The sequence below is a fragment of the Ambystoma mexicanum genome, chromosome 6p, assembly GCF_040938575.1.
Source record: "Ambystoma mexicanum isolate Mex_15411 chromosome 6p, UKY_AmexF1_1, whole genome shotgun sequence".
NCBI lineage: Eukaryota > Metazoa > Chordata > Amphibia > Caudata > Ambystomatidae > Ambystoma > Ambystoma mexicanum.
The window spans coordinates 282340415-282367375 of record NC_090935.1 but is presented as its reverse complement, the minus strand read 5'-3'; the positions used below and the strand labels follow the sequence as shown (position 1 = coordinate 282367375).

Genomic DNA, 26961 nt, shown 5'->3' with positions numbered 1-26961 from the left:
ACACTAGTAATCAAAGAAGACACATATTGGTACATTTCATCACCAAGGACATTTGCAGTACTCTCGTGGTCGGTAAATGCTCTTGATGTTGGCGTTAGGGGAAGGCGCATTTGACGTCCGGTAACCACCTCGTGAGGGGTGAGGTGGTGGTCGGAACCTGGTCTATTCCTTAGCTCAAATAGGGCTAGTGAAAGGCAATACAACCAACTCTTCTTTGTTGTTTGCTGTATTTTTGCAATTGCCTCCTTTGATAGGCCATGCAGGCGTTCACATACACCGTTGGCCTGTGGGTGGTATGCACATGCACATTTATGCTTGATGTTCAGTAAGGATGTGATGTGCTGGAACATTTCGTTTGCGAAATGTGGGCCATTATCTGACCGCAGTACCTCGCACACTCCCCACCTGGGGAAGACCTCCCTCACTAGGAATTTAGCTGCTCTGAATGCATCTGGGTGTGAACAGGGCCCTGCTTCAATCCACCTCGAGAATGGGCATACTACTACAATCATATACCTATTTCCTTGACATACGTTGATCATATCAACATAGTCAATATGGAGATGTCGGAAGGGTCCCTCTGGCCGGGGTATAGTACTTCTTATCACCTTCAGAGTGTGACCGGCCGTAAACTGTTGACATGTGAGACAATTGCTGATAAAATTTGACACATGAGAATTTAACTCGGCAGAACCAGTCTTCCCTAATTCGTGCTGCAATTACTTCCTTGCCTGTGTGGGCTGGGTGGTGTAGTTGGCTCAGGGCGGTGTTCAATAGTGCCAGTGGTATTACAATCTTTCCAGTGTCACCCTGGCGCCATAGTGCGTCAGTTGGTGACATTGTGCATCCTCTTTTTACCCATATTTCTTTTTCTGCCATTGGTGCAGCCGCTTGTAGCTCCATTATCTGTGTGGCTGGGAGATGGGTGTTTCTCTTATCAACATCTCCTTAGCCATTCCCCTCCCTCTCCCTCTCTTTGACTCTGGGGGGTTCCATATCTCACCAAAATATGCAGCATACTTCGCATGTGCGTCTGCTGCTGCATTCCCTTGTGAAATGTGGTCTTCACCATTGGTGTGTGCGGTGCATTTGACCAAAGCTAATTCTTGGGGGTCGTTTATTGCTTCAATTAGTTCAGCCAATAGGAGGGCATGTTGCACTGGAGTGCCATCAGCTCTCCTAAACCATCTTCTTCTCCATTTCGACAGCCCTGAGTGGACAGTGGACGTAACATATGCGCTGTCGGAATATATGGTCACTCGTTTGTCAAAGCTTTCCTTCAACGCCAAGATTAGTGCAATTAATTCTGCTGCTTGAGCGGAATAATGCTGTGGTAGTTGTACACATTTCATTGCCACACACACCGGTACCTCCATCATTTTTACCACTGCTGCCCCAGTCCTCCTTATACCATCCCTTTGGTCGATAGTTGATGACCCATCAATGAACAGGAGCTCACCTCCCTCTAGTGCGTTTTCTTCAATCTCTCTAGTACATGAGTACATTTCAGTTATTTGCGTACAATCGTGGGCATAATCTCCTTCCTCAATTACTTCTGCTAGGAACCTTGCGGGGTTGACCGTGCTACATCTAACAATTGATAGTTCAGCTCTGGATAAGATGATCTCATAACCTGATGCCCTTTGCGTGGTTAGGGTGGACTTAGGTTTATTCAATATTGCAAATAGTGCATGTTCCACAAACAGTGTAGTTGGGCACACCATGGTGATTGCTGATGCTTTCTCTACCGCAAAAGAGCTGCGGCGAGACCTTGTTCGCAAGGGACATGACCTAACATCACAGGATCTAAGTGGCCGCTGTAAAATGCTACTGGTTTGTAGCCCATGCTTGTTTTTTGAGCCAACACTGCTTTCATTACTGCTGAGTCGCAATGTGAAAATATAAAGAATTGTCGCTCATAGTCTGAGGTTGCCAGTACCGGAGCAGTTGATATCGCATCTTTCAGTTCATCAAAAGCCTCTTTCATTTCCATTGTCCACCCCAACTTTTTCTCCCCTTTATTAGCTTCCTTTAACGCCTCAAGCAGGGGTCCTATGTATGAGCTGTAATCAAATACCCATGCTCTACAGTAGTTGCACAGACCCAGGAACTGCTGCAGTTCCCTCACTTTTTGTGGCACTGGCGTTTTTTAAATGGCCTGTGCTCTTTGTGGTGCAATCTTTCTTCCATGTTGGGATATGAGCTGACCAATGTAAAGTACCTGTTCTTGACAGTACTGTAACTTTTCCATGTCTACCTTGTAACCTTTTTCAGCCAATATTGTCAGCATCTTTAATGAGTCCTCTCTGCATGTTCTTTCGTTTGTACTGCAAATTATTATGTCGTCGACATACTGCAACACTGTGCTTTCCACTTCAATGTTACCCAAATCCATCTGTATTACTCGGTTGAAGATTGAGGGTGATTCGCAGTACCCTTGTGGCAATCTGGTGTGTTTCCACTTTGTGTTTCTGTAAGTGAAGCTTGTCAGATCTTGTGAGTCTGGGTGCAATGGTATTGAGAAAAAAGCATTTTTAAGGTCGATCACTGTAAATCGTGATGCTTCTGCTGGAATGCCACACAATACTGTGGCCGGGTTTGCGGCTATGGGGTATTCTGCTTCTACTATGTTGTTCAAGGGCCTGAGATCCTGTATGAAGCGCCAAGACCCCCCTCGAGCCTTGCGCACTGGGTATACAGCCGTGTTACATGGTGATTCTGAGGGGACCAATATGCCATTATCTATAAGGGCCGTTATGGTTTCATATATGCCCTCATCTGCCTCTTTTGATAGTGGGTACTGTTTCACTCTGGGGAGTATTGCACCTTTTTTCAATGTTATCCTTTTTCCCCCTATACTTTTTATGCACCCCACGTCATAGTGGCTAGTAGTCCATAATGATGTGGGTACTTTTGTCATATCCTCCTCAAAGAAGGGAACTGGGGTGGATGTGGGTGCCTCAAGTGCCATTGCAATTTTCTGTGCCACTTGTTTGTACGCCACTCTTAGCCATATTTCCACACTCATCATAAACACCATTTCACCTTCCTCCTTTTCTTCTGAGAACAGCTCCTCATCTGACACCTGGGTGAGTCTACATCCTTCTGCTAGTGCTATCACTGCCCTCCATGCTCTTCCTTCTCTGTCTTGGGCATGTACAGCAATGTAATCAGCTGTTGCTATAATGCTCTCAATGTCCACTGGAACCACCTTTCCTTCTGGTTCATTGACTGGTGTTTCCGGTCTGAACAAATAGGCTGCTGGCCTCCTCCAGATCTTTCCCTCTATCCCTGGCATCCATGCAAATGCCATGTCTGTCCCGTACTGGAAGAGTTCGCCATCTACTGGCTCAGCCCTAATCGCTGTCTGTCCGCAGTATGCTTGCATAATCTGTCGTGCTGTGAGCATGTTAATTCCTGGAGTAGAGCAAATTATGCCGTCCTCCGTAAAGGAGATCGTCATATTCAACCTGTTCATGATGTCTCTCCCCAGTATATTTACTGTTGAGGCACTATAATATAAAAGTGGGACTGACATGTCATAATCTCCTATAGATAAGGGAATGTTATCAGTAAAAGGAACCAACCCTCTAGCCCCAGAGAATCCTTGGGTGTTCATGGCTTCGCCCGACATCTTAAATTTACCTTCCCTTATGCAAGACCGGGTCGCCCCGGTGTCAACAAGAAATGATAATTTTTTGTCACCTATCGTTACCTCTATGCGTGGTTCCTCCGCACTATTAGGTGTTACCGACAGGATGGGACACACCAAGGCCGTCTGTGGGCTGTCCTATTGAGGGTACAACGATTGACCATTTCCTGTGTAAGGGTTGTGTCCCAGGACCGTCACCCTACCCAGTTGTGTTTGTTGTGCTTGGGGTTGTTGTGTTATCGCTACCTGTTGTTGTGGCAGTGAATATGTCTGTGGCTGTTGTTGTGTTATTAGTTGTTGCTGTTCATTTCCCTGTTGCAACGTCTGCTGTTGCTGTATGCCCTGCTGTTCCTGTGTGGGCCTTGGTTGTCCCTGTTCGCTTCATGATGGTGTTCCTGGTCTTACTCTACATGTGCGTGACATGTGCCCTACTAATCCACAACTCCAACACACCGGTGGTTCCCTACTCTGCCATGGAAAGCTTCCTGTGTTGTCCTGGTATACTGGTTGCCCGGTGGGGTAGGAATTTCTAAGTCCTCCCACCTGCTGTTGTGTGTTATATCCGTATCCTCTCCCTCTCATAATTCCTCCTCTTCCCCTGTTGTAATTATAATACCCAGCTCCTGGCATTGAGTATCCTCCTCCCATGTTGGTCGTGTATGGTTGGAGTGGCGGCACCTGTTGTGTTATAGTCTGTGAGGGTGGTATTTGGGAGGGATCTTGTGCAGCCACTACTTGTGTGGGGCTTTGGGTCATTGTTGTAGGTGTAGTTATTAGTGCCCCTTCCATTGTGTATTTAGTAAGTTTTTTCTGTACTAGTTTAGCCTCTTCCGTTTTCCTGTCCTCTTCCTTTTGTTTCATTTTTCCTTGCCATGTCCTGCAATGATGCACTATTGTCAGTTGTATTTCTGGCCATGCTTTTGCTTCCATTCCCACTACTTTCTTCAGTTGTTTCTGAACTCCTTCTGGGAGCCCTTGTACTAGTATATGATAAAATATTGCTGGTGTTTTGTCCCATTGTTCTCTAGTTTCCATGCGCCACTTCTCTTGGATTTCCTGGATATAATCAACAGGATCTTCGTTCTCACGCATCTTGCGTGAGGTAATTGCTCCTATGTCTGATGTGTCTGGGTACTGTACCCTCAGTGCCTGCCTTAGTGCATGTCTGCAGTTTGCGAATGGTGCCACATCGTGCGATGTGTTTGCTATTGTTACCCCAGGGAATCCCGCTCTCTTCCAAATGTCATCCGCTGCATCCCCTAATATCGATATTAGAAGGCCCTTTACATCTCCCACTGCCAGTTTCTCTCCTGCGGTGTGTTTTTCCATTTCATATATCCATTTACCCGCACCTCCACTTAATGATGGGAGCCTGCACTTTATATTCTCTTTGTCTGTATGCTTCCAAGGGACTTACTGTGGTCTAACCCCTCCCCTCTCCAGAAGTGGCATTAAGTTGTGTCTCGTTTTACCCCTTGGGTCCCATAAAATCGAGTCCTCACACCCCTCCTCTTCTTCCCTCTCTCCTACATTGTCAATTTCGTCCGTATTTCCCCTGCTCGTAATTCTTTCTTCTCCATCTTTTCCCCTTCTTCCATCATTTCCTGTATTTAATGTGGGCGTGTGTATTTGTCCTTCCTGCCTGCGTCTAGGGAGGTCTCTAAGCCGACCTGCATAGGGTGTCAGTTCGTTTGTGAAGGGCGCAAGTTTGATTGTACGTAATGAGCGTGAGGTGGTTGAGCATGTAGGGTGGGATGGGAGAGGGTGTGGTGGTGACGGTGTGGCTTCATGTGTCTGTCTTTCCGCTATTCCTTGCTGTTCCTCCTCACTTCTCTCCAGTTCATCCTTTCTCCTACAGATCCATGGTGAGTCTGTATTGGTCCGGGTGGTGTATAGTTTATCTAGGCTTTCCCTTTCACTGTTTCTTCCTTCCTTCTCCATTCCTTCTTCTTCCCCACTACAAAAGTCATTCATAAACGGCAGCCCCCACTCTGTCTTTTTCCCCTTGATTGTTACTGTTTTTAAGTCTATTAGGTCCGGTTCTCCCTTTTCTCCTTTACCAACCGCTCCCCTTTGCGCTGATGTTGTTGCTACTTCTGTGTCTCTATATACATACCCCCTTACTTCACTCTCCCTTCTCCTATCTTCTCTTTCCCCTTCATTTCTCTCCTCCATCTCTCTACCAATTTCCTCCCTTTTCCTTTTTAATTCCTCCATTACTTACTCACCTTTTCCAATATCCTTTCATCCTCTTTCTTCCTTTCCCATCTCACCCTCTCCCTTTCTAATATACTCTCTATCACCCTCCCTTCTTCGTATTTCTTAGTCGTTTCTGATAGTAATCTCTTCTTCCACATTGCCATTTCTTTTTCTTTCTCTTCTTCTTCCCTTTTCCTCTCTCGTAGCACTGCTCTTGATACCCTTTCTGCTGCTGCTTTTACCCTTTCAGCTTCTCTCCTTTGCTCCTCAGTTCGTTCCCTTATTTTTTCCAATTCGTTCTTACCTTCTTTCCTTTCCCTCGCTCTCTCTCTTTCCTCCCTCTCGAGCTGTTTGATCAGTTCATTCTGCTCATCCCTTAACTCTGCTAGTCGTTCCTCCAAAATCTCTTCCTTTTGTCGTAACAGCTCTTCCCCTCTCATTCCACTCTCCCTGGTATTATCCTCGTCTATTTTCCTTATTACCTCCTTCTCTTCTCCTGTTAATGAACCTCGTAATTTTAATAGTATCTGCGCAGCTACCCACTCATCATGTCCTATTTCCACAGTTTGTTCTTCTCCAGTCCTCCCCTCCCCTGCTGGCATCTTCCTATGAGCCACATATGGTGGCGGGCTGTATGCCGGGTTCGAGTACCCCTCAGCCGCCCTTAACTGTCCTCTTTCTATTTCTCCTAATTCTCTTAAAGGGTACAACCCCCCTCCCTCTGTTTTCAATACCTTTGCTAGGGGTATATCGTTGCTCTGTTCCTTTTTTATTTCATTTTCTTTTGAGTTATTATTCTTTTCTCCTCCCTCTTGTCCGTTCCCTGTGTTCTTTGGGTCTTCACTCCCCTTTTTCCCATTCTCTCCTTCCTCCTTAATCTCTTTTTCTTCCGGTATTTCCCCCACAGTGAACATTCCATTTGGTCCTGGTCGGGACCCCTGGAACATCCTCCATAAGTTAAACACCTCCACGTGGTGTCAACTTCTTCCCTTTGTATGTATTATGCAGATGGTTTAATAGTGAATGTTGGATATATGGATCGAAGCTACCATTAGGCGGCCATGGTGTTATCATTTTGTTGTCAGTCCCCTGTGTCCATTCTATGCTATACTTGATCAGTTTCTCCCTATGGGGTGACAGTGTTGTACATATGTGTTGTAGTGGGGTAGTGAGGGTGTTCCCCCCCACCCTCCCGATCCTGTCTCGTATGACATAGTAGCGCTTCACTTGTTATCCTTCCCCTATTTGGTAGCTATTATCTTACTAACACTTACAATACACAGCCTTATACCTTTACCTGGCCCCGTAAGTTTGGGGACTTGCGATAGTCCGCTAAGGTAAATTATTAAAATCTAGTATTTACATTTGTATATTTTCTTCTTTCTTTCTTCCTTTACACAGCACCCTTACGGCCCCCTGCGGCCGAGGCGCACGTAGCCCCCTGCGGCTGCGTACCCCTTGTGACGTTCTTATACAGTCGTCCTATTTTCATTTGCTCCTCCTCCTTCTTCTACACTTGCCGTGGCCGGCGTTCTCCGTGCCCAGCCACGTCCCCCGTTTCGCCTTTCCTCGATCAACTCATTACCGTTTATCTCCGTTTCCACTCCCTTACCACAGTTCTCTTCCCCACCACTCTCAGAAAGAAAGATGCCTTGTGCTCGGGATATCCTATGAAAGCCCTACTGGTGACGTCACCGATCTCTTCGAACTACTGGTAAGTTCTTCATATATTCTTTAAGTCCAAAATACACTTGCAATCTACCCCCGTTAATCCTCACAGCTGTCTTCCTGTCACTCCTGGAACAAGGTAATCAATAATATAATCGGACTGCGCACGCTGCGTCGCCTCGCGTGTGATACGCCCCTCGACAGGCGGGCTTAACCAGCCAATTATCTTCCGTATTGGGCAACTAACTAGCTACCGCCTACAGGGAAACGTCATCTACCTATCGAGTTTCTTGCTCGAACAATAGGGATCCTCATCTACTCATTGATCAATAAATGCCAAATCGTAGTACAACCACACACACACACACCCTTACACGTAGTCGCGACCTAGGCCAATCAGTGTCTACGAGCGGCCGCACGTGATGTTTTCGTGCTCCACCTCCCTCTCTCGCGTAACGTAGCCGACTGCTCTCGCACTCGTTCGGCTAGCATTCATTTCATTGCCTACACTAAATTGTCAAACCTTCGCCTCCCGTATTTAATTCCTCCCCCCTCCCTCACAATTTCACATTGCTTGTTGTGCGTGGCATGCTCACCAAGTTCTCTTGATGCGGGGCCGCTCGACTGCGTGCACCCCTCCAAGCGGCTCGCCACCTCCCCTCGTCTGGACCACGTCTGGACACTCGCCAACCGTGGGCGGGATACTTCTCAACCGGCTCCCGAAGGCCAATATCCGGATTGCGCTGTCCGGTCTTCTCGCAGTTCCGCGATGGTCCTGTAGTCCTCAGAAGGGGGCAACGGCAGAGGGGGGCGGGCCTCCTCGCAACGGGAGTACCTGGAAAAAATAAAAATAAAAAAGCAGATCTTAAACAGATCTCAGCAGTCGCTCCAACTTCTCGGGGGGAAATTCTGCCGTGGTCGGCCGGGCCGTCCGTAGACCTCCGGGCAGGGAGGCCCCAACTCCTCCCGTATATCCCAAAAGAGATAGTATGAGACACACGCAAGAAGCAAGGTGACTCTGCTGTTTATTAGACAAAACGGCAGGGATGGGTCAAGGATCGTACGCGTCCGTCCTGACACACACACACTCGTGGGACTCGCAGGCCCTTTTTACCTTAGTATGACGCGCTACTTGCGTCACCTTAGAAAGTTTAGCAAAAAACCTATTTCCACTCTGGATTGGTTACTCGAGTGGTAGGGTTAGTATAGCATACATATAGAGAACGTTGTTAGTGGTTGAGGGTTAGTCAGGTGGTATACTTGGGCTGTCCCTTCAATTTGATACATGAAAATTGTTACATGAAGACCTCTGAGGATTGGTCAATGTTAATGGCGTCAGTGATAAGAGCCCCATGTTCTGATTGGTCCGCTCGCGAGCCTCCCAGTCTGAGACTATCGCTGTTCCCAGCTCGCGGTGCACCTGTCATTTGCAACAATGTTTTACTATGGGTAGGTGTAAACAATGTGAGGATTTATTCATATGTTGGGAGGTCGACTACTCCCACTGCTGCAGATGTCCAATGAGTCTTTTAATTGTATCTGCCTGTGTCTTGAAACGTGGGATTCAGGCGTCTCCTTCCTCCTGGGCTTGGCATCCTGTCAGGTTTGGCTTTGTCACGTGAGGTGGGACCGTGTTTGAGGCAAAATTCAGCACAATTAATATTGTTTTTCCCACTGTGTGCCTGGTTTATCTTGCAGGTGCGACCTTGGCGTCGGCTTGCGGCGTGCGAGATTGCAACATCGTGCCCTTGGCGGTGTGCTTTCGCCGGGCTCATTCTGCAGGGTCAGCAACCGAGCTCTTGCTCATTCAATGTTCATGGAAGCTTTTGCTTGCGGCCTACTTGGGCCTGGTGCATAGGTAGAACCGTTTGATGCAGAGCGCTTTAGATTACGGTATCATATTGCTCTATCCTCAGTATCGTGTCTCCGTTATATTCTTCATTATGGTACATGGTTCTTAGAAGAAGCGTGAGCAAGCCTTTTTAGATAAGTTCATTATGCGTCTTGCGTTTCTGCATTTTGAGAGCCTATGTGGAAAATAATAAAGATGCACGTCCGTGGGTATGTCTGTCGCCTACGTCATAGCACTGAGTATGTTCTTCGTGTGGGAGTGTCCGGTGTGCATGTTTGCACAGGTGTGCTGACCGTTGGCTAGGTCGTCATGGCATCTCTAACGACGTGTAGGTTTAGTCGAGTTGATCCATGCCGCAGGTGTCGGCATGGACAGGATGGGCTGCTGGGCAGGTAGGTGGGCACATCCGTATGTTCCTGTACCAGGGTATTTGGTCGTCTGGTAGATAGGCAAACTCCTCTCGTGGCGGGTGTCTAGGCCGTGATCCTCTAGGCCAAGCGCGAGAGGGGAAGGGCGGGAGCCTGTTCTTCCATTCTCCCACTTCACTGAGATCGGTCCGAGAGGAAGGAGGTCAACCAGTCCAGAGCCAGGTCTGTGATGGAAAGGGAATCATGGAGCCGATTTATAAGGGTGGCATGATTGACCATATCAAAGGCAGAGGAAATGTCAAGGTAAAGAAGCAAGAGACCGAAAGGAAAGCTGGAATTGAGAGCAGGTCTTCACAGATGTTCAGGAGAGCAGTTTCCGTGCCTCTGGCAGCTCTGAAGCCAGACTGGTGGTCGTGCAGACAACCAACAGATAGTGTGGTGGATAAGCTGGGAGATGGCTAGCTTCTTCAAGAGCTTGCCCAGGAAGAGGGTAATGGATGTAGGGGGGTAGTTAGCCAGACAGGAAGGGTCGGCAGAAGGATTTTTCAGGAGAGGCTGCACAAGGGAGTGCTTGAGTAGTGAGGGGAAACCTCTTCAGGTGTTATGGGAGAAAAAGGAGAGTAGGAGGCGACGTTAGAGGGAGACCAAGGGAGACAGTGGAGTGGAGTGGAGTGGAGTGGAGTGGAGACCAGATGTCCTGAGTTTTAGAAATGAAGTGACAGACCAGAGAAGTGCAGAGGGCAAGGGAAGGAAGAGGAGAAGTGGAGACTTCACTAGGAATGGCAAGTTCCTTGCAGATTTTGAAAAGTTCAGCTGTGTTATTGCCAAAGCGATGTGGGCTTGATATAGGCCCTCTTCTTCGAGCAGATGGAAAGGCTGTTTTGCCTTTGGAGCAGGCGGCAGGCCAGTTTGTCAGGATGTACTTGAAGCCTATCACTTCCGCTCAGCTGCTCTGCACTGGCGTTTCAGAACGGGCCAGGTCGCTTTCATACTAGGAGTTGTACTTGGAGGCATGTTTCATGCAGATCCTCAGCACAGGGGCAAGGATCTCCAGAGTGTTGGGGATGGAGAGTTGATGGTTAATAAGGGCTGTGTCAGAGTGAAAGCCAGTGGCAGGAATAGGAGGGGGAATGAAGGTGGCAGCAAAAGCAGCAACTGACACTCCCTTCATAGGTCTTATGACGGAGAAGGAGGTTGGCAATGCGGGTGGGTCTTAGCTGGGGCACCCAGGAGGTCCAGGTGAAAGGACAGAGCATGTTCAGACCAGGAGAGGAGAGTAATAAGATGGTTGGAGATTGGGATGTCTGAAGAGATGAGAGTATCGGTGGTATGTGCGGTTGAGTGCATCAGACCAGAGGGAAGTATGGAGAGGGAAAAAGTCAGAGGTTGCAGACTAGCCCAGATGCTGCATCAGGGGAGTTGAGGTGAATATTGAAGTCTCTGAGGAGGAGAAGCTTGGAGGAGGATGCCTGGAGAGAAGAGGTGAGGTCAGCACATTCTGAGAGGAAGTGGAGACCTGGCCAGGGGTCTATAGATGGTGGCCAGAGTCGGAGAGGTTAGGAGAGACCCCAAGTCTGCATACAAGGCATTCAAAAGAGGAGTAGGCCTGAGTGGGTATGATAGTAGCAGGGATCCACTCAGGGAAGATCAATGCTACTCCCCACACACATGGGCCGGTAAGAGAGAGGATCTTGTAATCCTCAAGTAGGAGAGTGTCAAGACTTGTGACAGAGCTGGCAATGAACCACGTCTTGGTGAGAGTGAGGACGTCTAGGTTGAGGTCATCAAGGAGGTGGCAGATGTCAGAGGAGTGTTTGACGGCAGAGCAAGACTTGAGGGTAGCTAACTGGAACAGGTTACCACTTTTGAAGGTGTTTCAAGGAGGGGTACAGGAGTGCGGTACACCTGTCGGAGGTGGCTAAGGGGCCAGAGGGGTGGCAGAGAAAGGAGTGACAGGAGCGCAGAGGAAGTTGATGACAGACAGGTTGCAGTACTTCACATATAGTACTATATCTAACGTACCTCTTAGACTCGGGCTCTTCTTTAGTTCACTTAAGATTCACCTTGCTGCCCTTTCTGCTTATACCACCTCTCAAAGTAAGATTTCTTGGTGGAAAGTTCCTGAATCAAAGCCTTGATGGAGAGAGGCATAAGACTCTACCCCCCAAAAATCTAATCCAACTCCCGGATGGGACTTGAATATTGTCTTTTCTGGGCGTATGTGCCCTCCTTTCAAGCCAATGCATAAAGCAAGTCTTAAAGGCTTTACTCTTAAGACTGCCTTTTTAGTGGCTGTTACTTCTATCAGGAGGGTAAGTGAACTGCTAGTCCTTTGAGTTCAGGATCCTTTTGTTACCAGTTAAGTGGTTTTGCACACACATCCACGCTTCTCACCAAAATTCATTTCTAAGTTCCATGTAAATCAATCCATTGAACTTCCAGCTTTCTTTCAAAATCCTACAGATTCAGCTGAGATCTCTCTCCATACACTTGATGTTCGGAGAGCAGTTACCTTGATAAGGCAAAACAACTCAGGAAGACAGATCAATTCTTTGTCTCCATTGCCTCTGGTAGAGAAGGTGATCCTGTCTCTAAGTCGGCAATCTCTAAATGGATTGTTGAATGTATCCAAAGTTGTTTCTCTCTTTCTAAGGGAACTTTCCCCTTCACGCCTAAAGCACATTCTACTTGAGGCACGGGAGTTAATTTAGCTTTCATTGCAAATGTACCTCCTAGATGCCATTTACAAGGAAGCAACCTGGAGCTCTATTCATACCTTTACACAACGCTATTGTTTAGATACACATTCTAGAAAGGATTCTCAGGTGGGTCAGGCAGTGTTTATTTATTTCATTTATAAAGCAAACCGACAACCCAGAGGCATTGAGGCACTGTTACAGGTACATGTCCGGTAAGTGTGGCTTGTTATGCAGTTCACATGAGATAAATTAGTAATGAAAGTGTAGGATCAACCAAAAACAGTATTGAGCAGCAGTATGATCATGCATGTTATTGTCGGCGTACAATTGACTGATACAGGTCTTTATCATGCAAAGAGCTGTGATTTTAGCGCTTTGTGGAATAGCCAGTAACATTTCTCAGCTCTAGGGGAGGGAGGGAGGGAGGTTGTTCCAATGTTTTGCAGCGATGTACGGGAAGCTGGAGCCTCTGGCTTTACATCTCTTGACTTTGGGCACGACTAGGCGGTCAGTGTAAGGGGACCTCGTAGTTCTGGTGGTAGGTGCCTTGGAGATACTGTAGGTGAGGTAAGGGGGATCTGTGTTGGATAAGCATTTGTGGGTGATTGAGACGGTTTTAAATTTGATGCGCTCCTGTATGGGGAGCCAGTGTGCTTCTCTTATAGCTTGAGAAATGTGATCTCTTTTTGGGATGTGGAGAGCCGCTCTCAATTAATTGTTTTGTACCACTTGTAGTCTTTGTATATTACTTGATGTACCTGTGAATAGGACATTACAGTAGTCAATCTTTGAGCCAATGATTGCGCTGGCAATAGTGAGACAGTTTTCTTAGGTGAGGAAGGGTCTGGCTGCATTCAGGACCTTGGTGGCGTAGGTAGCCGAAGAGGTAATGGCACTTACTTGCCTTGACATGTTAAGAGAGGCGTCAAGGTAGACTCCTACGGTCTTCACAGTTGGTGAGACAGGAATTGTGCAGTTATCTATCTTGAAGGCAGAGTATTGTTTGTAAAGGGACTTTAGGGCATTTGGAGAGCCTACAATTAGAATCTCCATCTTATCGCTGTTAAGACAGAGGTGGTTGGCTGCCATCCATGCCTGTATGGTCGAATAGATAATGTTGAGGGAGGTGGAGTTGGCTGTGTAACTGCCTGAATGGGGGATCAAGATTTGTGTATCATGGGCATAGTTTGTTTAGGCTTTGCCTAATGAATCAAGGATATTGAAAAATAGCCCATTGAAAATATTTTATAGAGTTGGAGCAGTGCTGGACCCTGGTGGTACGCCACAGGTGATTGGAGATGGTGCAGAGTATGCAGTGTTTGAAAAGACCCTCATGGCCCTCCCTTCCAGAAAGGATGCTATCCAAGCAGTGGCAGGTGGGGAGAAGTTAGTGTGGGTTGTGAGGTGTTGACAAAGGATTTGGTGGTTGACCAAGTCGAAATCTGCGGACAGGTCTAACCGAAAGAGTAGTCCAGAATTACCTTTGTCTCAAATCTCGTCAATTTGTTTTTTTAAATCGAGAAGGGCGGATTCTGTTCCATGGCCTGGGCAGAAACCTGATTGAATCGCTAGAATTTGGTTGTCTTAAAAAAAATGTGGATTTGCAGATAGGCTGCACGGTCTAAGATTTTTAGTAAGAAGCGGACTGTGGTAATTGCCCTGTAGTTTGGTGGAATGTTGGGGGTCAAGGGTGTTTTTTTTGTTTTAGGAGAGGGAGGCTTCTTTAAGGCTGGCTGGCATGATACTCAGCAAAAGACGCATTTATGAATGCAGTTATGACTGGGGCTAACATATCAGCCCACTCTTTAAATAGAGTAGCAGGGCAGATGTCGCCTTTGCAGTTAGTAGGCTTTAGGATTTTTATCAGTTTGAGGACTTCTATTTCAGAGATATCTCTGAAGTGGAACTGTGTGAATGTTTGTGTGATGGATGTTGTGAGGAGGGCACAACTGGTGATGGTAGGATGGGGTGGGCATTGAATAAAGCTTGTTGAGCAATGGTTTTAGCATTCAGGGTATTGATTTTGCCTAGCACTGCAGCCTGGAGAATCACAAGGGGTCTTTGGTGAGAGTAGTGGGAGGTGGGGCTGGTGTCAAAGTTAGCATTACTTATTCTAGTGTTAAAAGAGTTGGATTTCGCAGGAATGGTGGCAGATTTGTAGAGTTTGGCAATTGTGCTGAACAATATTTTGTGAGCGTCAGTTGGATCCTTGAGCCATGTTTGCTGGGCTTGTCGCTTCTGGGAGCGCAGTTTGAGTAGGTTAAGGGTAAACCAGGAGTTAGAGTGACAGGCCTTTTTAGCTTTGTGGTAGGCTAGGGGGGCTATGGTGTTCACTGCCTTAGAGAGTATGAGAGTGTATGTATCCACTATAGAGTTTGGGTTAGGTTCAAATGGTGGCTGGAGGGCAGGAGTGTTTAGTAATGGCAGGATGTTTTCTCTAGTAAGCTTCCTTGAGCTTCTTGTCATGCCGGTGGAAGTGGATTAGGAGTTTTTGGGCCTCATTACGACCCAGGCGGTAAGTTACCGCCTGGGCCGTGACTTTACCACTATGGCGTAAACTACGTTTACGCCATGGTGGTTGGCGGACTTACCGCCCCATTCCGAGTTTGGCGGGGCGGTAAGTCCCCAATCCCCATTTACCCTTCCCCATTCCCATTTTTGCCCCATAGGGCATAATGGGAGTGGGGAAGGCGTTAATTACGCCACCGTAAATTACGGTGGCGTAATTAACTCCATGGTCCCTTAGCGCCATGGATTTTAACACCTGCTAAAAGCAGGTGTTAAATCCGCCATGGCGCTAAGGGACCTCGTACTCAGGCGGTAAGGGTCGGCGCTGTTTACGGCGCCGTAAACCCCTTACCGCCTGAGTTGTAATGAGGCCCTTTGTGAGTTTGGTGGGCTGTGGGATGGCAAAATGGATGATGAAGTGACCCGACCATGGACAAGGGGTAGTCATACTGGTGGTGACGTGGCAGTTATGATCTGCAATCCAGTCTAGTGTGCGACCTTTGCAGTGGGTAGGCATAGTGCTCTGCCGGTTAAAGCCTAGTGTCGAGTGCACTGGATAGGGATGTGGCTAACGGGTCATTGGTGTCAGAGTCCTAAATTGAGGTCCCCTAGTAGGATGATTTTCGATGAGGCTTTCAGATTATCCTGGAGAATGTGGAGTAGGTTTGACTGATGTTGTGTGTGGGGCCGGGTAGCCGGTATAAGAGGTGGATAGTGATGGTGCAGGTGGTTATTGGTGTAAATTTGAGAGTTAAAAGGTCAGAGTTGCCTTCGATGGTTGTGTTGCACTGTCTTAGGGGGAGTGTGTCTTTGGCTATCAAGGCGACACCACCTCCTCTAGAGGTGGGCGGGCCTGTCGTTCCTGAAAATTGTGTAACCTGTGGGTAAGGCTAAGGAGAGTGTTGGTCCGCATGCGTCATGAAGGCAGGTTTCTGTGTAGCTAGGGTGTCAAGGTCTGTTCAGTGATGAGGTTGTGTATGTCAAGTGCATGTGCTGTCAGTGAGCGGGTGTTGATGAGGGTAGAGGTCAGGAGGGGGCAAGTGACTTTACTTCATGAGAGGGGGCCAGGGCTTGTGATGTGTGTGGGTGTAGTGGTGTGTGGGGATGAGCTGTGGTTAGGGTGTTAAGACATCTTGTTGCTGCTATACCGTCTAAAAATCCACCACCATTTCCTGGTAAAAGGCTATGAGGAATATATCCATGGTGAATGTCCACCAGCAAAGCTGAAGATATACCTGGACCATAACTAGTTAGTACCTCTGCAGACTTGCCCACAATTTGCTAATGATTTAGGCACACATCTATTTGATGTAATCTTTAGTTACTTGTGCACAATTGGCCTAATAAACGTAGCATCCATGTAGTATCGTGTGTTGGTATTGTCATTTTATTATTATATTTGTTTTTTTGTGGGAACGTGAACTTATTTCACATCATGCAATACAGAAACCTGGAGGTTGGTGCCATAAATAACTATAGTCAGGTGAATGTTATTGCAGTCCATCATTATACGATGGACACTTGATCCAGAGGTGTAACAGGAGATTTGGTAAGATCCTATTACTTTGCATTCAGATAAACGCAGTCTCCCATTTTACTCTTGGTATTGCTGTATTATACTAATACACTTATCTATAAATAATAATTTGAGGGGGAAAATAATGGCCAGACAAAGCCATGGGCTTGTAGGATGACACCCTACCCACAAGACTACATAACACTGCATTTTTAAAAAGAAAAAAAAAGGGTACTTATCGATTATTAGTAATTTTAGTTTTAAAAAAGAGAGGAAAACAAAATAATGGTAAGTGGGGATTTGAACTTGGGTCACATAGGTTTGAGGGATGGTCCCTTAACCGCAAGACCACATAACACTTTATTAACTAAATGAAAAAATATATACTTGTATACCATTATTATTACTCTGTAGGTTAATTTTTGCAATCTTGTGCACACCCCAATGCAAACTATATTGCCGCTTGGCTCACACAGTTGATCGGAGTACCTGGCAACTATGTGGCTCCTATGTCTTCATTCAGTAAGATGATTTTATGCATGTTGTGTGGCACTCAGGTGGTCTTGCAAGATTCAAGGAATGGGATGGTGGGAGAGGAATCCCTTTTGCATATCAGAAGGTTCTTCCATCATGCTATATATGGACACCTGTTCATTGAGGAATTACTTTAGTAGAGACCACAGTGAAGAATCTTTCTCTGTTCCACACTTCATTGAAATGGTTCCATGTAATAATGTCCCCACAAAAATATCGGCATGCGAAAATATTGCCGAAAAATTGGCATTTTTTGTGGGGACATTATTGCATGGAACATGCGGGGGACACCCCCGCAACCCCCAAACCCTTTTTCTTTTGGCTGCCCCTATCCCCATATATATGGTCACCCATATAATATCACCACAACCTTTTCCCGGCGATATTATGTACGGCGACCATATATATGGAGATAATATTACCTGATGCCATTGAAATGTATTTCCCTGCAGTGAGTGCAATAGCTTCCTGCTCATGTGAAATGCATTGGCTGAACAAGTAATATTATGCCTATAATGGTATAGAGTAGGTTTGGAAAGTAGAGAAGCAGCTATATCTCTAAGCAGGCGATTGGAGGAAGGACACTGAATGTATGGATACATAAAGAAAAGCTGCATGGTACCGTCAACTCAGGGGGCAGAGAGACTCCTAGATTTAAATTGGAGTGCTCAAGTAGAGTACTGGAACACAAATACCACCAGGGTCTAATCTAATTAAAGGACCATACTGTCCTTGAGCCCTAATATGAAAATCTGCAATGACTTTTCTGCAAACAGAGTAAGCTGGGGTTGTTGACTATGTATTGTCAAGAATACAAGTCGTGTGATTTCAAAGTTCTTTTGAGTTAAATAGTCAGGAATGGTAAATTCACAGAAAAGTTTTGACTGAAATTATTGGGATCTAGTGTTTAAGACGTATTTGATTTTGGCTCGTGGAATCCATTGGATGTAAAACAAATTCAAGTTGTAAGCCACTAGATGTTAGATTATTATGCCTACTCAAAGAACCTCCCAACAAGATGCACACAATTATATTTTATCAATGTTGAGTCTCCATTTATGGTCTTGGTCAACCCCCAGTTTATTAATGTAGCATGTAGCCATCCCACCCTCACACTTGGAGAGAATAAATGTGCAGGTTTGCATATTAATCTTTTTAATTAACTAAAATAATGTGACAGGTGATCACTCACTTGAATTACAATGGGTCTGCATCCACACCTAAATCTTAACCACGTTTTGGTAGCGACTAAACATAATTCGATGCACAACATGGCATGTTGGTGTCACGGGAAATTGCACATAACAATTTACAGTAGAGCATTATGCTTTTAAATCCATATCCACTCTGAAATCAAAAGATCAAGCAGTTCTCAAAAAGTATAACAAAACAATTTACTGCAATTACCACTCACATAAGTCTTCAATAATAGGGCTGATTTAAATCAAGAATTGTGTACACAATGTATGACAAACTATTGGTTTCTAGCGTAGGGATAGATACTAGCAGACTATGTATTCTATTATGTCTGGCTTGCAGAAATTAATTGTAAAGACACATGGTTTGGGAAACTTTGGTTGCATTTGGAATACTTGGACATTCAAGCCAACTTCACTCACTATTTTCAAGGAATTCGGTTCATCCCAAAAGCGGCACATTTCAATGTGTTCATTAAGGAGTTGATTGTAATTTCTTTATTGAGTATGGCAGACGCCAATGAAAGTACTTTTCATAAGTTCTTCCTTTTTCCATTTTGAAATGTCTAAAGCTTCCAGAGATGGCAAATTGCAGGAGGTAAACACTAATGCAATGTTGCAGGGTTTCAATTATAATTATAAATTACTAGGCACATACACCTTGCAGTATATTCAATTTATGATTGGTATACTGGTAAGCAGGGCTCACAAAATACTTTTCAATGCTGTCTGATGTTTCATTCTGTAGACAAATGTCTAAATCAGGTGTCATATGTTCCCACCTTTTGATTCTTTAAAAGGCCCAGGATAGCTAGGGGCACCAACTGGTTTCAGGCATCTCCACCAGGTAGGTTCTCAATTCAATTGGTGAACCTAATCCAAAATCTATCTCTGGTAACCTGGCCATGCTTTGGGAAAGGCCTCTGCATTTAGTCCAGTCTGGGTACGATAATGTTAAAATGACATCCCCATGCAGTTGAAATCAAAATCTGCTTAGCTCCTTTCTGAATAGCTTTCTTGTTTCTCTATTTCCTCATCTTCCTATGTGGTTGAGCTTAAATATCCAGCAAACTCCACCTGATATGGGAAAGTAAGTGCACCTGGTTCATATTTATTTTAAGTGTTTTGGTTTCAAGGTAAACCTTACACAAGTCAGTTCATATTGGTCAGTGTGCTTAATTCATCTCCAGAGCCATAGATAAAAGGACATCTCACACCCTCATCTTTCCTATTGGCTCATTTACATGACAAACCTGGATGTAACAGTGCCTCTCCTAAATCTTGGTTATATCTGCCCCAAAGCTCTCTCCCTACCATCTGTCATAACTGAATGACAGATTGTAGGCCGAATAGTTCCACCATTTTATATATAGGTCCTGTGCATACCACAACTTTTCATAAGTATCTAACTGTGTAAATTGCCTACCACTTCATACCATCACTCTGATTTGCATTTGCAAACCTGTGATTTTAATATATATATTTTTTTATATTTTTAATATTTTAATTTAAACACTTCAATTGATGCCAATAGTCTTCTTAAGTATGGATGTAGCGTAAGATCACAATGCTCGTTCTTATAAAAGGAAATTGGGAGGCTGAGATATGGCATGTGATGTCTTGCATTCTAAGCAGATTTAACTTCATTTTGTATATTACTGTCATCAGATAATGCTACTTCCTCTTTTCCTGTAACCTAACCGAGGGACATTTGTACTAGTGCAATGCTTATAATCTCTTGGGCCTAGTACACTTGGAGACCTGGGGTCAACTGAACACACTCGATTCTGTTTGAGACATAGCAAGTTATTATTTTAAGGGTAAACAGTCAAGCAAGTAGACCATAATCTAAAAATCTATTTAATATGTTCAATTTGTGTATTTTTAAGCATGGGATTTCAGCTCAAGGTATTTGCGGGCAACTCGTTTTGCTTTTGCAATGGGCTATCCAATTCATATTGACCTGTTTGTGATGCAGATTCCTTGACGGAAAAAATATTTTACAGATATGTTTACTTTGTCTGAGTTTTCTGGTTCCATGGGACCTTACTTTATAGTTTGTAGAACAAAAAATAATGTACAAAACACTGCTTTTTAAATTAATATATACTTACCTGTGCATATTACATTATTTACAGAGACCTATGTATACTTAATACATATGAAGAATAAATAAGACAATCTTTACTTTGCTTGCATATATAAAAGTTAAAATATTGGAATAATTATCTTCCAGCAGGCTTTGCTATTTCTCAGTTGTGGTCACTTTACGAAGAGAAATCGGACTAATGAATGTCGGTTTTACCTTGTTTTGTCAGTTTAACATTAATACTAGTGTTTTCAATCTCCAGTATTATTCTGACTTCCTACCATTTAATATAAACATTGCAGCTAATCAAATGTGTTACATATTCATAAATCACGATCGCCCCGGCATGAATTCCAGGTCCCCAAATGCACGTAACAGACCAGGTCTTTCTCACCAAGAGTGAATGATTAGTGGCCATTGGCTAAGGCAACTTCTGCGGGATATGAAAGCTCAGAGGGTGTTATCCACGTACGTGACTTGGCATCCCCTGGGTAACTCTGTGCATGTTTGATGTCAGTTTGCAGCAAACAAACGGGGATTATGATTATGTTCTCTGTGCTGTTTTGTGTGTATGTGAACGCTTGCTCACATTGTTTAATTCTGCTTTCAATTTACAGCGAGTCAGCGTTTGAGATCATGTCTCCCTATATGATGCTGCTGAGTCTACGCAAGAAAAAGAGCTAGAGATGACCTGGCCAGAGCGAAAGGCGACGGGGCTCCTCGAGGAATAAATGAGCACATAAAACGCAGCTGTAAAATGACTCTGGAAAAAATCAGTGTTCTGCTTGATTTGATTTCTTGGACTTCATTATTGATTTTTGTCACAGGTAGACCTGCTGTGACATTGCAAACCAATAGAGAAGAAAATTGCCAGAAATACTACCATTTGGAATTAACATTCTAGTGTGGCAATGGAAGTTTCTGGAACCCTCCGATAACCAAAGTGTAAAGACTGATGACATCAAGCCTCCATCCACCTGCCTCTTGTTTTAGTTTCTCCACACATCTAAGAGTATTATGATACGTGATGTCTGCATGTGTTTGCTCAGGCAACACATGGCACAGGTAGCAAGTTAAACAGCGAGTCTCCTGCTCATTTGTCATGTCCTGGATTTGTGATTTCTTTTTTGCTAATGTCTTTTGAAAGTACTTGTTAAGCTGCATTGTCATTCCATCCGAAAGAATGTATTTATTATTAACGTGATCTTGGAAAACACTGGCCATTTGATGGTCGATAGAATGCACGTTTTGCAAGTGGGGGTAATGGCATTCGGCTTACACTGTTAGCATTTGTGTAGCATTAAACCACAGCACAGGGTTTAGAATGACATGCCGCTGGCAGGGAATAAGTAAACACCAACGATAAATACAAATCTGCTTCCTTCCCACGTAGAGGACACAATGTCTATCCCACTATGCAGCAAAATGCCCTATCGTCAACATCGTGTGCTCTTCCTCAAGGAATGGCAATACATTTGCAGCCAAGAACTCAATGTGCAATCCATTAGAGAGGTGCTAATACTTGTGTAAACCCTGGTAGGCCAAGTTTTATACCAGTGTGCCAAATCCCAGAAAAGGGCCAAAGGACCATTGAAACACTCACTTTTTAAGGGAACTAGCCAAACCAAAACGACTCTGGGGGGAGGGTGGGCTCTTATTTTAGTCAATGTATAAATATGTAATATGCTAGTTGGGTAACAGGAGTCATTTATGATAACGCAGTCTTCCATTAAATATACAGGACATGTGTGAATGCAGAAAGGATGGCACGGTAGGTATGCAGCCGTGGTTATGTAGTTGTATCGTGCTGTGAGTTTACAGGGGCCATATTGTGCGTGGCCACATTGAGCCCGCAGCAGAAACGCAGGGCTCGACAATGCATCTCTGTGATGATGCGGTCGCACCGGTTTAATTGTCTGCTGTACAATAGGCCTTTCTTTCCTTGCTTGGCAAATAGCACATGCTTCGTATCTTTGCGTTGGCTCATTAGGAACATGAATTGCTCTGAAGGTTAAAGTTAAATCAATGGAACACAAACCATTCCATACATTTCGGTTAAATGTGAAAATCGTGATGCAAAAACATTGAAATGCAAAAAATAGTTTTTCCATTGATTTTGTTTTTTTTCTTTGTTTTTAATTTATTTATATATTTTTTACTGTGGAGACCCTCTATACACACTTTCCATATAAGGTGCTCTGATATATCTTATATCCTATATCATCTCATGATATATTATGCTCTTCTTTTGTGCTTGTGGCCCTACTCCCCCACCCCACTTCCTAGTTACTCCTAACACAAATTTGCATAAGCGACACCATTTGGCACTTCTCATTTCATGGCTTTGATTCCTGCACCCTAAAACACGCATTTAAAAATGTAAAAGGTAGAGGTTATTACTCAGTATTTATACTTTAAAACATTTCCTGTTGAAAATTAATTGGACATCTCATCTGCATTAACTGAGCCAAGAAACCGAGATACATGACGTTAACAGGTCATTATTCAAATTAGAATCTTCAACTGCTTGGACTAGGTCTTTCAACATATTTAATTAGATTATCAATAGAGCTCACTGAAATACTTCCAAAGGAGGGGGAGATAAAACAGAACGCATCTGAAATTAAAATAAACTGTTTACATTGGACTTGTACAACCAGTGATCAGCGGTTGTACGGGAATAATGCAGGCCACGCAATGGACATTAGCCGTTGTCTTTTCGTATTCTGCGGGTCCAAACGAGTAGTGTATGCCTGTACACTTGAAGGCAGGCTTTGCCTCGTTGCCTGGAGGTGACACCCATGCATAGAGGAGGTCCTCTGTGTGTGCATGTGCCTCCTCCCATTACGCAGGCATGTAAATAATCTGGCAGTTACACTCAATGGCCGCAACACGTGGGGTGGTGAACCTTTATGCCCCCCCGCCCATTCCCTCGGTGACTAAAAGACCTCCCCCCATGCAGTCGTGAACCACAGCCCCTGTTTGGGGAGTTAGCCTTAGTTTGGACTCAGAAAATGCTCTTCATGCAGTAGGAGCTATGCTGGCATAAATCCCTAAGGCACCGGCAGCTGTTCTTTCAGAAGGATGGGGAAGGGATACAGGGCTGCAACAACGGTGGCTGGAATGTGTGGTTGCAACTTCCCTCGTGGTAGCATTTGGTTCACTTAACAAAGGCCACGTGGCTTCTTGCAAATTGTCACAGAACGGCAAGTTCCTCCTCCGCTCTGTGACAGTGCGCAGGTTGAGCTACTATCCTCCTCTCTGTGACAGTACACAGGGAGATCTATTATCCTCCTCTCTGTGACAGTACACAGGGAGATCTATCCTCCGCTCTGTGACAGTACACGGGGAGATCTACTATCCTCTGCTCTGTGACAATACGCGGGGTGATCTGCTGCTTAGGTGCAATGGCGAAGCCTTTGAGATTGAGCAAAAGAGCTCATTCTTTTCCCGCAACACTGTGAAAAGTACTGGTTTTGACTCTTCATCCCACACTTTTTGTGAAGATTCTTCTATAGTAGAGTAGACATGGATATAATTCATTATAAGAAATATTGCCACCAAATGCGTCCAAATATTATATGTCATGAACAGGTTATTAACCACAACCTGTGCGACTCAAAAAAACTTTTCAAATCAATAAGAATGCGCCAGATCGTCAAGAACTGCCATTTCACCAAAGCATCTCTCTTACACCCCGCTGGCCAATTTCCTAAGTTCTTTTAATGGGAGAATATTCAGGTGGATTATCAGTATCAATCAACTGCACTCTGAGGGTTTTATATCAAACACTTCCCGCTTTGCACCAATTTTCAGAAGATAAGCTACCCACATTTCGCCTATCCTGCTCCCTACAGCACAATACTGCTTTTTACTTAGCAGCGCTTTCAAGTGCAGGAGATAAACTGGAGTGCATCTAAATTCGGAAAACTCTGGTTTGCTAAACATTTGCAACCCTCATTATACAAGGCGTGCATATTCTTTGCAAAATAGCTTTTTCTTCCCATGCCTTATAAATGTTGGGATTTTCTGAACAGCCCGATGTGTTTTCAAAAAGAATGTCCCGGACCTCAGCCGAGCTTGGGTCTCTGTTTTGTGGACTTCCAATTCCAAATGTAAGGCACAGTTCGGCGTGCTGGGGCCTGGGGGAGCCTATTAGTCTTTTTAAAATGTGATTTTGATGTAAAGCGAGATAAAAGCAATTTGAATATCCCCAAATCTCGCTGCCATACACCAAATCTCGCTGTGCCTATGTTGGCCGTATATACACTAATGCGTTTGTGAAGTAAGCAGCTCCACACTTATGATAGAATCTTAATAAACCTCCCATTATCAATGATGTTCTCTCAGAAATCATCTTTATATGTTTTAACCACATTCAATGTTTTACAAAAATAAGGCATCGATACCAGTAGGAATCCTCCACCTCGATTCTCTTCCCATGTAAATACCAAGAAGTTATGTTTTTACTTGTTCCAAATGCCATCATTTTCGTTCTTTCCCTTTCCTTTTTAGACTATGGGCTATGAAATCTGAATAAATAAGGCTTTGCCACTTCTCTGCCACCCCACCCTTCCTGTGTTAAACCCAATAGGGCGGATCATTTGCAGATAAAAGTGAGTCACATGAGGCACTTTACAACACTGGGGGATTCACTTTCTGCAAGGAATTTGAAGAATCAATAGCCAAAATAAATGGAGAGGCTAAGGAGCAGCATTGCTTGACCCCTTTATTTCTAGCGTAATCTTCTTAAAAGCTTCTGACCCTCGAACACGACTCTGCTGCATGTTTTCTTGCAAAACGCAATTGGATACGATGCAAAAGCCCACTCGGGATCTTTAGTGTGGCCACCTTCCAAACAACAAATTCCTGTCCATTGAGTGAAAAGCTTTTTCTAGGTCAAGGAAGGCTACGTACGTGCATTGCAAATAAAGCCATGAGCTACAATGGAGAACCCTTTCCTAAACCCAGCTTGAGAGTCCTTAAAAATATTCATATCACAGGCCCATTTCCTGTGAAAAGTACCAGTGCTCTTCAGCCAACTCCTTTCCCAAGAGTGTTCTAGAGTAAGGTAATCTTTCCTTTAAAGAAAATCCCTACTTTCATGCAGCTCACCGCATTCCTTTGCTTCTTACTCATGAAGGGGCCACTATGGTACCTCTGTACGGCAGCAGAAAGGTAAATGGAAACCTATCCGTGACCGTCTCCCATGCTCGTTTATCTGAATGATGACTTGCCCCACCACCTGTTGGAGTGTTTGGACATTCATGAAAAGTTTAGCATAGGAACTCATGCCACATATATGATAGAAGCAGGATTCGAGATGGCATGGGCACGGTCCATGTAGAGACGCGACTGTGAGGTCGTCACTGCCTTTTTAGGTCTTTTCCACATATCCAGGTGTTTGAGCCCATGATTGGGAAGGACGCACAGAGGAATTGATGCCTGTGCAGAATCCTTTATGCAGCTAGAATATTCGTATTGCCACTGCAAATGAACTAACGCCAAAACATGTTAATGACACGTCCTTTTAACACTTCAATGCTTAAGACATAAAGACATTATGAAGCAGGTTTCTATTGTCTAAGCAAATTTTGATGTTCACTTTATGTACACTAAATATGTAAAAAATTACCAGGTATGTGTTTCTGAACACCACCGGACCGACTGTCCATTTGGTAGAGAATTGTGTTGCCTTTAATTATTTGATGCTTCTCAATTACAGGTATTTATAATGAACAGTGAGGACAATTTCTTCGATTTCAAGATGATTAAATTATTTGTGCACAATTGTGTTTTACATTGATAAATATGACGTATGGTTTTGCCATTTCATGTTCTGTTTGCAGCACTAGTAATGAGCATTTATTCCACTCGCTAAAGAATGTTAGTATTATTTTCAATACTCAAATATATGTGTACAGTGAGTCGTCAGCTACCTGGATCACAGTACTCTGAATGGTGGCTTCATTGTTGCTGTTTGCAATGTGCATACACTATAGAAGACACTTTATTGCTCCGTGTAACACGAGAATAGTATCTGCAATGAAATAAACCACTGCACTGACTGCTTCTGCCCTCGAGTCTTCCTTTGCATTAATGCATCAAATATGGGGCACCTTTGTGCACAGCCAAGCATGATTTATATTTTTATCGTCTACCCTGTGCATATGTTTTTTTTCGTGAATGGTTTAGACAGTAGGCTTCTTTTGGCAGATGGGGGGAACCGGTAATGGTTGATGCAAACGTTATTCAATTATTAAATATGACACTATGGCTAAGAAGTACAGCTGTCTCTGCAGCTCCTATGTAGCAAGGAATCAAGAAATCCAGAACAGGACTGCAAGACTTGGCCTTGGCCTCAAACCCAGGGATCATATCGCTCCAGGACTAAAATCCCTGCACTGTCTCCCAGTGGCTGTGAAGATTAAGTTCAAAACACTCTGCATTGTCCCCAAGGCCTTCTAGGGCCTCAATACCTTCAACTGCCCCTTCCTTAATATCTTCCTTCTCGAGCTCTTCGCTCATCCGCCTCCAACTCCCTCAGCGTCAGTCGCTTCTCCAAGCAACAAGTTGCTGGTAGATCTCTTTCTTCGGATGGGGCCTCCCCCTGGAACAGCCTCCATGAAACATGAGGAGAACCATCTCCTGTTTCGGAAGCACCTCAAAACCCTCCTCTT

General features: G+C 44.6%; 1 protein-coding gene across 4 annotated transcripts in view; it reads left to right on the top strand.

Annotated features, from left to right (window-relative positions):
• The window catches only part of CCDC68 (coiled-coil domain containing 68), a 459254-nt gene extending 432906 nt beyond the window's left edge, over window positions 1-26348 (top strand). For all 4 annotated transcript variants that reach the window (XM_069627009.1, XM_069627008.1, XM_069627010.1 and 1 more), the window contains one exon: window positions 20899-26348. In XM_069627009.1, the coding sequence (XP_069483110.1) occupies window positions 20899-20965 (67 nt within the window). In that variant the 3' untranslated portion in view covers window positions 20966-26348. The remainder of the gene's footprint in view (window positions 1-20898) is intronic.
• Window positions 26349-26961: the final 613 nt, after the last annotated feature.